This window comes from Aquarana catesbeiana, linkage group LG11 (assembly GCF_042186555.1).
Source record: "Aquarana catesbeiana isolate 2022-GZ linkage group LG11, ASM4218655v1, whole genome shotgun sequence".
Taxonomy (NCBI): Eukaryota; Metazoa; Chordata; class Amphibia; order Anura; family Ranidae; genus Aquarana; species Aquarana catesbeiana.
In genome coordinates, this window is record NC_133334.1 from 78404580 (window position 1) to 78419421 (window position 14842).

Consider the following 14842-nt stretch of genomic DNA (forward strand, 5'->3'; position numbering starts at 1 on the left):
GCTTCCTGGACCTGTGTGACCAGTTCAGCGCTGCTTCCTCTCTAAGACACTCTGGCCACAATCGCACTCCAGCCTCCTTCACATACAATGCAGGTCTGATAACCCCGCATTGCACATGAAGACACCAAGAGACTGCCCAGGGGCCAGAACTTTGTGGAGAAGAGGAGAGCGCCAGAGCCGGGGGTTAAAGTAAGAAGTCTCTAAATCCCCTCTCCGATTTAAAGAGCATTTAACCCTTGTATTGTGGTGGGTTGACAAGGGTACATTTGGACTAATTTCCGAAGATCAGCTTTAAAACTGAGTTTCATTTGGAGAGAGGGTATGAAAGGAAACAGTTTTAGCTGTGCTCTTGAATCCCATAATGTATGGATGTACCTTAAAAATTGAGAATTTGCAAAACAAAGATATTATTTAAATAGTAAAAATGTTATAGCTTCACTTTAGGAAACATGTTGTTTCCTAAAGGGGTAAAGCACAATGTTTATTGCAGCAAACATAGCTGAGTGTTTGATACCTCAAAGCGTGGGTGTATATCTGTGTGTATTGGGATGTGTACATGGATGATTTCTGTTTGCTGTTTTATAGACACAGGGTAGATAAAACTGACCTCTCCCACTTGGCTCATTGGACCCCATGGAGAGCACACGTGTCAGCATACATAATGCTTCTATACTTACAACTTCAGTAAATATTTAATTTATCATTCCCTTCCTTTTCTGAGTAAACACAGTGAGTGATCTGTACCAATCGCTCCTGTGTTTATTCTTAACTGAAGCATTGTAAATTATTTTCACGATGCTTCCGTTTGTGAATGAACAGGAAGCCACTCAGCATAACGCTTCCCATTCCTTCACTATCCAGTGCAGCTGAGGCTGCAGAGAAAGGAACTGGGGAATCTTTGTCCACAGTCCCTTTCTCCGTCTTACAAATGAGACATCGGTGGTCTGTTTAGACACTTGATATTTCACCAAAGCCCCCCAACAGGGCTGCTAAAAAATAACATTGTAAAAAAATAATAAAAAATAAAAATTGTAAAAAATAATAAAAATAAAAAACTACTGACACCGTCCACTGCCCTGCTGACACCAATCTCTGCTCTACTGACACCATCCACTGCTCTGCTCATGTGTGTTTGTGTTCTGGGGTGCACATCCTAATGCAATAAGCTGCGCACACCAATGTGAGGAGGAAACAGTAATAGCTACTAGGCAGGACAGTTAAAGTTTGAGGGGGTAGAGGTGTTAACACCTGCCCAGATACTGGGAACATGCCCTTATCTATATGTAGCAGGTAAGTGGCGCTCTATGCAGAAAGCACTCAGGCACTGTTGTGCTCACTAGGTAGTGTAGAGTATGTATTAAACCTATACTGCCTAATTCATTGTATAATGTGTGTCTGTTAAGAATTGTTGCAGCCCTTTTATAGAATATACTCGAGTTCATAAGAATGGACATTATTGCATGCCTCTGCTGCTAGTCTGTGAATAGGTTTAGTATAGATCATCCTAATTAACTGATAGGGGCACCTTCCATGTATAAATATATCTTACTCCCTTTACATCTGCTTTTACACTTCTCAACAATTCAAAGAAATATCTGTCTGTGGTCTACATCAGGGGTCTCCAAACTTTTGAAACAAAGGGCCAGTTAATTGTCCTTCAGACTTTTGGGGGGCTGGACTGTGGCCAGCAGAAGTGGAAGTTTTCCTGGCATCAATGGGAGTAAACATTGCCACATTTGGTATTTGTGGGAGCAATAGCACCCCATTGTTGATATCATTGGGAGGAATAGTGCCCCACTGTTTGTGTCAGTGGGGAGAAATGGTGCCCCATTGTTGGAAACAGTAATATCTACTAGGCAGAACAGTTAAAGTTCGCTGGCTTAGAGGTGTTATCACCTGCCCAGATAGTGGCAGAATAGTGTCTCATATCAATGGGAGGGATATGCTTCAAGGGCCAGATAAAGGCAAGCGAAGGGCAACATCCGGCCCCCGGGCCGCATTTTAGAGACCACTGGTCTAAATCAGTCAGCAGTTGTGTTTGTAAATGGACCACACAGCAAGCAAGCTTTATAACAGCGTGATGTTCGTCAAGTCTGCAATTGAATTGCCACTTAATGCTTTTTGCATTGATGTTGCTTAGCACACTACAGTCTATTTTTGCACCAAAAACCACTTAATACTTCACCCTTCTTTCATGATCTAATCTTTTACTAACCCAATATTGTTTTACTGTCAGAGGGTAAGAATAATGCAACTTCTTCTACTGACCGTAAAACGTTGACTTTCCTAGTGAGCTAACAGCTTTCCTTCTTTATGGATCATGGTGTTTGTGGTGTGGGGGGATCTTATTTAATAAATGCCTGATAATTATATTGATAAATCATTGATCATCTTGTGCACACAATTACTGTTTTTAAATTTACAAATGGCACAGAAAAATAAGGAACAAATTAAATACTTGCTTTTTCTATTTCTCAAGTGTTCCATTGGCTTGGAATTGGTCAGTTCTGCAGCCATTACAAAGCAACAGTGTGAGGAAGCAGAGACTCAGATTGATGTTGATAATATTGTCACTGGGGTATTTTTGAGATATACAAAAAAATCAATAGGTGATTTAGCCCACCAGTGCCCATCCAATTGCTATATTTAAGTTGACTTTTAAGACAAAAGAAGCTCAGAATATACTGTATACCCTTCAACCAAACTAGAGAGATCGAAGTCAGACAGTATATTTTTATTTCTAATGTCTGAGTATCGGCGTTAAAAGATTTTAAAGTGCTATATGTCCTAATGATAACATGATGATATGTTAACAGTCTTCCTTGGATGGATAAATAAATGGTAACAGAAGCGCTGAAATACTTACCCTTTGTGGAGTAAATGCTACTTTGGGTTCCCTCCAGTGCTCATTTCGTAAAGAAAAAAGCCTAGGCAGTTGGCCAGCCATCTTTGTTGAAAGATAGAGTCTGATTTCAGATTGGCTTCTCCCCTTCTGCAAGAATCATTTAGACAAACATCTTGGCTTTTTGTTATATAATTACTACTGTGAGAAGCTTGGAGCAGCATTTTTCATCAGGAAAGGTAAAGCCCCATACACACGAGCGGAATTTCTGTAAAAAAAAAAGTGTGATGGGAGCTTTTGGTCGGATATTCCGACCGTGTGTATGCTCCATCCAACTATTTCTGTCTGAATTCCCGCCAACAAAAGATTTAGAGCAGGTTTCTATTTTTTGGTCGGAAAAAGTTCTTATCCCAAAATGCGTTCTTCTGTATGCAATTCGGACACGCAAAAAAATCACGCATGCTCGGAAACAATTCGACGCATGCTCGGAAGCATTGAACTTCATTTTCTTGGCTCGTCATAGTGTTGTACATCACCGCGTTCACGGAGGCCATGGGAGTGTAGTTTGCTGAGGAGGAGTAGGTGGTCAACTGTGTCGAAGGCAGCAGAGAGGTCTTATGCCCCATACACACGATCAGAAATTCCGCCAGCAAAAGTTGGATGTGAGCTTTTGGTCAGAAATTCCGACCGTGTGTGTATGCTCCATCGGACTTTTGCTGGCAGAATTCCAGCCAGCAAAAGACTGAAAGCAGGTTCTCTATTTTTCGGTCGGAAAAAGTTCCCATCCGAAAATGCGTTTGTCTGTATGCAATTCGGACACGCAAAAAATCACGCATGCTCGGAAACAATTCAACGCATGCTCGGAAGCATTGAACTTCATTTTCTTGGCTCGTCATAGTGTTGTACATCACCGCGTTGTTGACGGTCAAAAGTTCAGAGAACTTTGTGTGACAGTGTGTATGCAAGTCAAGCTTGAGCGGAATTCCGTTGGAAAAACCATCCAGGATTTTTCCGACGGAAATTCCGCTGTGTATACGGGGCATTAGTATTTTAGCCACTTTATTCCTATTTATTTATGCATACCACCAAGACTGTTAACACAACTTTAAGGTGATTGTAAGCGACCACCTTGTAAAACAATTCATTCAGTTTTAAATAGAAATGCAAGGCAAACATTTTTGTATAGATATAAAAAAAAAAAATTATAAATACCTTTTTTCCCTTTTTTTTATAAGTGATCGTACTCCCTCTGTTCTCTGCTGCATAAGATGGGGAGGAGAAGCAACAGCACACTGATCTTCCCCGTGAAAAGCTGTGCGGGGGTGGGGTGGGTGTCAGGGCAAGTCTGATCATTGGAGGAGAGCTGGGTGAACTCCCGGCACAGCTACAGAACTAACCACACTGTGCTCTCCTGCCTAGTGTGATCAGTTTTTAACAGGAAAGCAGAGGGACTGGCAAGATAACCAGGGATTTCACACAAAGGAGGCAAAAAAAGAGAACAGGATACTTTTTCATATAAGTACATAGCACAACAGGCACATATCAGGAAATTTGGAAAGGTTGGGGTAACAAACACTTTAAAGCGGAGCTCCAGCCCCCTCACCGAAAAATGTAAAGTCAGCAGCTACAAATATTGTAGCTTCTGACTTTTGATATTAGGACACTTACCTGTCTAGGGACCCCGCGATGTTGGCACCCCAGCTGATTTTTCAATTGGCTCTCGGGTACTGCCGCCGCCATTTCTTGTAAGGGAAACCGGCAGTGAAGGTACCCCCCTCCCCCCGGGAAGGTACCAAATGTGGCAGCGGAGAGGGAGGAGGAAGCAAAGAAGCGAAGCTTCCCTTTTTGGGTGGAGTTCCGCTTTGGTTTAACATTTAAGTGCAAGTTCATGTGAATATGGGAATTCAGTAAGAACTACTGAGACCTGTAAGAAAAAAAAGCACATGATAGGAGGCTAAGGATAAGCTACAGGCTTCTCATAGCTTACAGTAGGCAGCACATTAACTATGTTCAATCTAAAGCACCCTTCAGTTATTAATAGAAGATCTCAGAAGTAAGCCAAAAGTCATGGTCAAGCTGATAAACAAGTATTTCTTATTATAGCAGTGTGTGTATGAATGGCATGCAGTGCGCCAGAATTATGCCACTAAATTGTACCACTTTTTTAAAGTGGTTGTAAACCTGAGCCATGAAATATGAACAAATTATATCTATAATGTGTTCTTGTCACATTTAAGAGCACTAATGCCGCGTACACACGATTGGACATTCCGACAACGAAATCCTGAGATTTATTTCCGAAGGATGTTGGCTCAAACTTGTCTTGCATACACACGGTCACACAAATGTTGTTGGAAATTCCGATCGTCAAGAACGCGCTGACGTATAACATGTACGACGAGCCGAGAAAAAGGAAGTTCAATAGCCAGTGCGGCTCTTCTGCTTGATTCCAAGCATGCGTGGAACTTTGTGCGTTGGAATTGTGTACACACAATCGGAATTTCCGACAACGGATTTTGTTGTCGGAAGATTTGAGAACCAGCTCTCAAATTTTTGTTGTTGGAAATTCCGACAAAAAATGTCCGATGGAGCCTACACACGGTCGGAATTTCCGACAACAAGCTCCCATCAAACATTTGTTGTCGGAAATTCCGATCGTGTATACGCGGCATTTGTGTCAATTCTGTCTGCTGCTTCGTTCCTCTGCTATCTGCCTTAGTCACTTATGACAAGTTTTCCTGACACCAAGAGAAAAAAGGTGACAGGGAGGGATCTCCAGCTAAATGACAGCCTCAGTTCTGTTCATGTGTGCTGTTTGTAGTGGGGGGTGTGTCTCTTCCCTCCAATCAGCTCTCAGATCCCTTCTCACTGAGCTCTGCCAATTGTAACTTCAGCTCCCCGCCCCCTTTTTTGTGAACTCTCCGACAAGCCTTCAAAGTCAGTACTTTGAACAGATGTAGAGAAGAGAAAACTGCAGATAGACAGGTGCAACTTATGAAGGAAGATTTCTTTCATTTCTGTGTATCACCTGTGTATTACTTCAGTTTTACTTCACTGGGTATATGTAGGGGTTTACAACCACTTTAAGCAACACAACAGTACTGTAAACCAGTCTCCACATTACAGATAGTTCCAAACGATTGTCTATTGACATCGAATAGAATTCAGTCTCTGGAGGAAGGGAAGTTGGAAACTGATTAAGCCTGACATGGGCTCTTGTTTTTATAACTGTAACTCTCTGACCATTGTAGACACCATTCAGCATGTAAAGGATAGCAGGCACATTATTGTCTACCACAAGGGACGCTACTTCAAAGTGTGGCTGTATCATGATGGACGACTACTGAAGCCCAGGGAGATTGAACAGCAGATGCAAATAATTCTGAATGACGAATCTGAACCTCAGGCTGGAGAGGAGAAACTGGCAGCCCTTACTGCTGGAGACAGGTAAGTAGTGGACCTTCTTTGTATGGTCTTTACACCTGCTAGTGGGTCCTGATAATGAATGGGACCTTGAACAATAAGCATATGTAGAAAGTACTCCATGTAGGCTATTTAATAATTAAATGACTATTTTTAAATCGTGCTATGATTTACTGTACAATTTCATATCAAGATGACAGCCAAGGACCTTGTTACAAAGGGGGGAAATCAGCATAGCCTTTTAACTACTTGGCCTCTGGAAGATTTACCCCCCCCCCTTCATCACCAGGCCATTTTTAGTGTTACGGCGCTGTGTTACTTTAAGTTACAATTGCGTGGTCATGCAACACTGTACATAAATTAAATTTATAACAATCCATACTCCCATCGCACATGTTCCTGGAGAAGGCCTGGGATTCTGGGTGCTGCAGCTGGAGATGGGATCATGAAAGTCACAATGAAGATATTTGCCAGCACACCACCGATCTTCAAATTGAGCCCAAAAGTTTTTTTTGTGGTCAGGTTCGTGGTGTGCTGGCAAATATCTTCATTGTAAATAACATTTATGTCCTTTATTTCCCACAAATAGAGGTTTCTTTTGGTGGTGTTTGATCACAACTGGGTCTTAATTTTTTTGCGGTATAAACAAAAAAAAAACCCAACAATTTTGAAAAAATAATATATATTATTTACTTTCTGCTATAAAACATATCCAATAACAAAAATTAGAAAAATCTAATTTAGGCCAATATGTATTTTGCTACATATTTTTGGTAAAAAATCCCAATACGCGTATATTTGCGTAAAAGTTATAGCGTCTACAAACTATGGGATAAACACTGGAATATTTATATTTTTTAAACTAGTAATGGTGGCGATCGGCTACTTATAGCGGGACTGCGATATTGCAGCAGACAATTTGACACTAACTCACACTTTTGACACTTTGTGGGAACCAGTGACACTAATACAGTGATCAGTGCTAAAAATATGCCCGTCACTGTACTAATGACACTGGCTGGGAAGGGGTTAAACATCTAGGGCAATCAAAGGGTTAAATGTGTGCCTAAGCAGTGTTTTTGTGTATACTGTTTGCTGCTTTCACTAAGACCACTTTCACACTGAGGCAGTTTTCAGGCGTTTTACCGCAAAAAATAGCGCCTGAAAACTGCCTTTCATGCCTCCCCAGTGTGAAAGCCCAAGTGATTTCACACTGAGGTGGTGCGCTTGCGGGACGGGAAAAAAATCCCTGCAAGCAGCATCTTTGGGGCGGTGTAGAAGTGCTATATACAGCGCTCTTCCTGCCCATTGAAATGAATGCAACACGGGCGCTATTAACCCCTTCTTTGGCTGCTAGCAGGGGTTAAAAACGCCCCGCTAGCGCCCAAAAAGCACTGCTTAAACAGCGGTAAAGCACCGCTTTACCGATAACGGACCCGCCGCCCCGGTGTGAAGGGAGTCTAATGCCGCGTACACACGAGCGGAATTAACGACAGGAAGAGTCCAATGGGCGCTTTCCATTGTATATTCCGACCGTGTTTATGCCCCATCTGACTTTTTCTGTCGAAAATTAAGACGGACTTAGATAGAGAACATGTTCTATATTTTTCTGACGGAACAAATTACTACCGGAAAAAGCGCTCGTCTGTATGCTGTTCCGACGCACCAAAAACAACGCATGCTCTGATGCAAGTAGGGGACGGAAGCTATTGGCTACTGGCTATGGAACTTCCGTTTTCTACTCCTGTCGTACCTTCTGTACGTCACCACGTTCTGGACGGTCGGACTTTGGTGTGACCGTGTGTATGCAAGACAGCTTGAGCGGAATTCTGTCGGAACTCCATCATAAAAACCTTCAGAGTTTATTCCGGCGGCAAAACCAGTCGTGTGTACAGGGCATAAGGCATGTGATGGATTTTTTTCCCTGCGGGAAACCAAATACCATCACATCCTCACTGTCAGGATAGAGTTCTGCATAGTTTACATATGCAGAGCTCCGTCCAGCCTTTCTTCTCGACAATCAGTGGGTGCCAACGGACATCAATTGGTCGGCAACCGTTGATCAGCTTCTGCCATGACTAATCACAACCGATGCGTCACGCTGGCAGCAAGCACCCGCCCCCCTACCAGGAAGTACAGAATCACATGTACAGTATATATATGTGATTCTGCACAGAACAGCTACTCTAGAGCGGTTGGCAAGTGGTTAAACTGCCAGTCCACTGTCTGTCTGCATGGCCATTTGTACTCCATTTATAATTGGGGCAGCCACTAGGAGAAGCTAGTGGCTTTCACTGTAGTAGCACTGCACACTACAGTGATTTCCAGCTTACATGGGGATCCCATAGGAATGACACATGCATACTTACATTGGTCCAAGCTGGACTAATGTCACAATGTAAAAATCGCCACACCTGAACAGTTATGTAAGAACTGTATAAGGGCTTGTGTTAGCCCCGGTTCACACAGGGGCGGCACGACTTGCAGGTCGCCTCAGTGAGGCGACCTGCAAACGACTTCCGCGGCGACTTGCCAAACGACTTCTGTATAGAAGTCTATGCAAGTCGCCCCAAGTCGCCACCGAAGTAGTACAGGAACCTTTTTCTAAGTCGGAGCGACTTGCCTCGCTCCTATTAGAACGGTTCCATTGTACAGAACGGGAGGCGACTTGTCAGGCGGCTAAGTCGCCTGACAAGTCGCCCCTGTGTGAACCGGCTCTTAATGATATCAGTTTGAGACACTTCTGAGAACAACCAGAATTCATTAACAGGTGAATTTGACCTGCCATTGACCTCCTTCTGTCCTGCATTTAACCTTGCCTCAAACAAGCTTTGCATTCCCAAAGACTTTTAGGCCCCTTTCACACTACAGTGACTTCAAAGTTGTGCGATTTGCCGCGTTTTATATTGCAAATTTCGTGGTCGCGATTTCGATTCGATTTCGATTCGATTTTGTTTCATCTACAGGCATTTTTAATTTTTGACTATTTAAAAAAAAAAACGCTTCTAAACGCAAACGTGGCTAACCGCAGCATGTAAACGCGGCAAAGCGGAATTTTTTAAACATCCCATTAAGCCTTAAGGGCATGACAAACCCACCTGATGCAAACAAAAGCCCATTGACACAGGTCCTAAAGCTTATTATATCTGTTGTAAAATTTCAGTGGTTAGATTTTTTTTTTGCTGTCTTGCTTTGGAAACAGTAACCCATAATAGTAATAAACACATTTCTAGATGTTTATAACATTTAAATAATTATTCACAGAACATATAGGTCTTACTTTGCAGGAATTGTGCTATATAGATATTCGTTTTTCATACCAGTGATAAACCCATTTCTTTTGTATGTGTATAATACAGGGTACCTTGGGCCAATGCTCGTAAAACCTACTTTGCAAATGGAAGAAACAGGCAGAGCCTGGATGCTGTTGAGAAAGCGGCTTTCTTTGTAACCCTGGATGACACTGAACAAGGATACAACAAGGATGACCCTGTGACATCTCTTGACAAATATGCCAAGTCTCTCTTACATGGGAAATGTTATGACAGGTATGCTTTCTGAGTGATATTTGTATATGGAGACTTATTTTTTCAATAAAATTGTTCAATTATTTCCATGCATTTACTAGATTATATATGGCTGAATATATTAAAACTGATTTTTGTTAACCTCCTTTTGTTTAACACTCCCAGCGTTAAAGTTGACCTCTGTCTAAAAGTGTAACATAATCCATATCCCTGTGAGATACAAGATGGTGCCCTGCATTACTTTCTCCAGACACAGGGTACCCTCTTGGATCATGTATCAGGCAGTGAATGGCAGAGAGGGTTATCAGCTGTGACAATGTTGATAATCATTTTCATCAGCATTGTGCGGCTGCTAAGGATAGCAATGTTGCAGTTAATTCACTAAAGGGTTCTGAAGGGTCCTCCTGATGGAGAACTCAAGAGGTGGCAGGATCACCAAGTATTCTTAAAAAAAAAGATTTAGTTAGTAAAATGTTGTGCTTATTTGTATTGTGCTTCTAAGAACACATAGGACATTTTTCAGTTTAGTGTATAGTTGTACTTTAATGCAGCCAGTAATTTTATTTGAAAGATAATTGTACAATATGGTGTGCATTTACTAAAGGCAAATAAACTGTGCATTTTTCAAGTGCAGTTGCACTCATTTTCCCCAGAGCTAAGTGAATGTGGTGTAGCTCTGCTGATTTAATCAGGGACATGCAATCAGGAGAGGCAGGTGAGGCAGAGCCCCAGCTGCCATGAAAAAACAAAACAAAAATGATCAAGCTTCAAGGGTCATAGCTTGGAGACCTGGGGTAAAAATTCTACCCCACCACTGGTCAAAATTTGGGGCTCCTAAGACCTATGGTTCCAGAGATACAAGGCTCCTTGCGCAACCTGTCAGAAGCTACATACAGCACGGCCAGTTTAAATACAAGCTGGCACACTTTGTTTGCAACAGACTGAGAGGATGAGCTCACAGTGCCTCTCCTCACTTCTTGTCAGAGGCACTGAGCTCAATGGACAACTTGGAGCCTTGGACCAATGGTAAAGCACCATTGGTCCAAGCTGTCCAATAAAAATGCTGCAGTGGAGGCTCTCCTCTCACTGCAGTGTCTATGAAGGGGGCATGTGTCTAAAAGACACATGCTACCTTCCAGCCCAGCCCTCTTAACTACAGTTCAAGGAAAAAACATGGGTTTATGAGTATAAGGTTTACCCATAATCCCATGTTTTTCTCACACAGATAAAGTGGTTGTACACCCTGAACAACCACTTTTACCTACAGGTAAGCCTATATTAAGGCTTACCTGTAGGTGCTTGAAATATCTCCTAAACCTCCACGGTTTAGGAGATATTTACTAAAAAGACGATTGCCGATGTCTTTAGAAAGGGCAGATTGCATTCCATTAGGGGTCATGCCGTGACTGGCGGCTCCCGTGCGCATGCGCGGGAGTGACATCATGCGACCCCGGACAGTCACAGAGCCGGAGTTCGCAGCCCCCTAAGGAAGAGGGGCGAAGATGGAAGCTCCCTGCTTGGGACAACGACGACAGCGCTTCTGTATCAGGTAAGTGACACATAATGGGCTACTATGCAATGCATAGTAGCCCATTATGCTTTACCTTTGCAGGGAAATATAGAGGAAGTAAAACCCACCAGGGTTTACTTCCTCTGTAAGAGGAATAATCTGCTGCTGCTGAAAATGTACTTTTTTAATCAAGCTAAATCATATATTATTATGCTATATGTTATAATAACAATAAAATCATTTATTATTTATCTATTTACTGTGAAATGGTTTGACGTTATAACTTTAAACTTCAGTAATTTGTTCGTTAAGCTTCCTGCTTGAGTACAGTTTTTGAAACTATAATAAATTACCTTAAAAACAATATATAATAATAATTATTTTTATAACTTATGGTAATAAACCACTTGCCACCCAGGCAAATTTTTGCTAGAAAATTACACAGACATTATATATATATATATATATATATATATATATATATATATATAAAAATACATTTTTTTAGCAGACACCCTAGGGAATAAAATGGTGGTCGTTGCAACTTTTAATGTCATATGGTATTTGCGCAGAAATTTTCAAACATGTTTTTTTTTATTAAAAAAAAACCTGTTTTATGAATTAAAAAAAAGAAAACTAAAGTTAGCCCAATTTTTTTTTTTTTTTTCATGTGTAATGTGAAAGATGATGTTACGCCGAGTAAATAGATACCTAACATGCTACGCTTTAAAATTGCGCACACTTGTGGAATGGCGCCACACTTTGGTACTTAAAAATCTCCATAGGCAACACTTTAACATTTTTTACAGGTTACATGTTTAGAGTTACAGAGGAGGTCTAGTGCTAGAATTATTGCTCTTGCTCTAACATTCTCGGCGATACCTCCCATGTGTGGTTTGAACGCCATTTACATATGCTAAATTAAGTCCTTATGCTGGTTAACTTAGTAAACTATGAGAACTGATGAAGGTGCTATATATAATTTATGTAATCAGAGAATGGTTCGGGGTTCTATTCTTTTATTATATAGATTATATATGGCACTTTCGTTAGTTCTCATAGTTTACTAATTTAACCAACATAAGGACTTGTTTTAATAAAATCAGGACTGTTGGTAGCTAATGAGAATCAAATACGTAACTTGTGAATAAGTAACCTTTTTGTATCTGGCTCTGATACTAGCCAGTGACTCACCACCACTGACCTCACCGCACATCCCTGATTTTAATCATCCAATCATGTGTAATCACAAATGCAGTTTCTCTTATTTTCCTTGCACCCGATTGGGTATTCTTTACAAAGTGAAGCTTCACCAAATTCACCAAGCTCTGGGAAAAGTGAGAGCAACTACCCTTGCAAAGTGCACAGTATATTTTCCTTTAGTGAAACCACCCCTATGCATATTATTATACATGATTTATATAGCGCCAACAATTTACGCAGCGCTTTACAATGTAGAGGGGGGACAGCACAATTACAGTACAGTTCAATACAGAAGGGACAGGAGGGCCCTGCTCGTAGAGCTTACATTCTAAAGGGAGGTGGTGTGGTACAAAAGGTAATAGATGCAGGGAATGATTTGATGGGGGTGGCTCGGGGACAGTTGTTAGGTGGGTGTGGGGTAGGCTTCCCTGAATAAATGAGTTTTCAGGGATCTCCTAAAGGTGGACATGTTAGGGGCTGATCGAACATACCGGGGCAGGGAGTTCCACAGGATAGGAGAGGCTCTGGAGAAATCCTGAAGGTGAGCATGAGAGGAGGTTACAAGGAAGCTAGAGAGCAGGAGGTCCTGGGAGGAGCGGAGAGGACGATTTGGGCGATATCTGCAGATGAGGTAGGTGATGTAGCTGGGGGCAATGTTGTGGATGGCCTTGTATGTTGTGGTTAGCATTTTGAATTTTATACAGTGGGTTAGGGGAAGCCAGTGAAGGGATTGGCAGAGAGGAGCAGCAGTCACGGATCAGTTAGTGAGGTGTATTAGTCTAGCAGCAGAATTCATAATAGACTGAAGATGGGATAGACTGCGTAAGGGTAGGCCATTAAGGAGAGAGTTGCAGTAGTCAAGGTGGGAAATAATCAAGGAGTGAATAAGTTGCTTTGTGGTGTCATTAGTCAGGAAGGGTCAAATTCTGGAGATGTTGCGGAAGTTAAGGCAGCAGGATTTAGCCAGTGATTGGATGTGAGGACTGAAGGAGAAGTCAGAGACGGGGGTGAGTTGAGGAGTGGAGAGATAGATCTCAGTGTCATCGGCGTAGAGGTGATATTGGAAGCCATGGGAGGTTATCAACTGGCCCAGGGAAGAGGTATAGAGCGAGAATAGGAGTGGCCCAAGGACGGAGCCTTGGGGTACCCCAACAGAAAGAGGAAGAGGAGCAGAGGAGATGGAATTGTAAGTGACACTGAAAGTGCGCTGAGATAGGTAGGAGGAGAACCAGGATAAAGCAGAATCACGGAGGCCATGGGAGTGTAGTTTGCTGAGGAGGAGTAGGTGGTCAACTGTGTCGAAGGAGGCAGAGAGGTCTTATGCCCCATACACACGATCAGAAATTCCGCCAGCAAAAGTTGGATGTGAGCTTTTGGTCAGAAATTCCGACCGTGTGTGTATGCTCCATCGGACTTTTGCTGGCAGAATTCCAGCCAGCAAAAGGTTGAAAGCAGGTTCTCTATTTTTCGGTCGGAAAAAGTTCCCATCCGAAAATGCGTTTGTCTGCATGCAATTCGGATGCGTAAAAAATCACGCATGCTCGGAAACAATTCGACGCATGCTCGGAAGCATTGAACTTCATTTTCTCGGCTCGTCGTAGTGTTGTACCTCACCACGTTCTTGAACTTTTGTGTGACTGTGTGTATGCAAGGCAAGCTTGAGCGGAATTTCGTCAGAAAAACCATCCAAGTTTTATCTGACGGAATTTCTGATCGTGTGTATGGGGCATAAGAGTATTAGTATGGAGTAATGCCCATTGGTTTTAGCAGTTAGTAGGTCATTGGTGAGTTTTAGTAGGGCAGTTTCAGTGGAATGTTGTGGACAGAAGCCGGACTGTAGGGGGTCGAGAAGGTTGTTGTCCGTGAGGTAGCGCTTCATTTGGTCATGGACAAAGCGTTTGATGAGCTTGAAGGCAAATGGAAGCAGGGAGATGGGTCTTAAGTTATTCAAACAGGTGGGGTCTAGTGAGGGTTTTTTTTAAGTATGGGGGTAACCAGTGAATGTTTGAGCGGGGAAGGAAAGGTGCTGGAGGAGAGGGAGAGGTTAAAGATGTGGGTTAAGGAGTTTAGGATAGAGTGGGAAGGTGGTCGCAGTAATTTTGAGGGGACAGGGTCCAGGGGACAGGTGGTGAGGTGGGCCATGGAGAGGAGTTTATCAACTTTGTCGGTGGTAACTGGGCAGAAGGAAGAGAGTATTGAGTGTGGTGTTGGACCTGATGTGTTGGGTAGGGGAGGAAGTTGAATGCTGGATGTCTCCACGCGAATTGTGTTGATTTTGCTTTTGAAATGGTTGGCAATCTGTTGAGCGGTAAGCAAGTTGGTGGGTGGGGGCAGTGT

General features: G+C 42.4%; 1 protein-coding gene across 4 annotated transcripts in view; it reads left to right on the top strand.

Moving 5' to 3' along the window:
• Window positions 1–14842, top strand: part of CPT1A (carnitine palmitoyltransferase 1A) — a 119238-nt gene that overhangs the window by 66885 nt on the left and 37511 nt on the right. For all 4 annotated transcript variants that reach the window (XM_073604569.1, XM_073604567.1, XM_073604566.1 and 1 more), the window contains exons 10-11: window positions 6094–6289; window positions 9625–9813. In XM_073604569.1, coding sequence (XP_073460670.1) covers window positions 6094–6289; window positions 9625–9813 — 385 coding nt within the window. The remainder of the gene's footprint in view (window positions 1–6093; window positions 6290–9624; window positions 9814–14842) is intronic.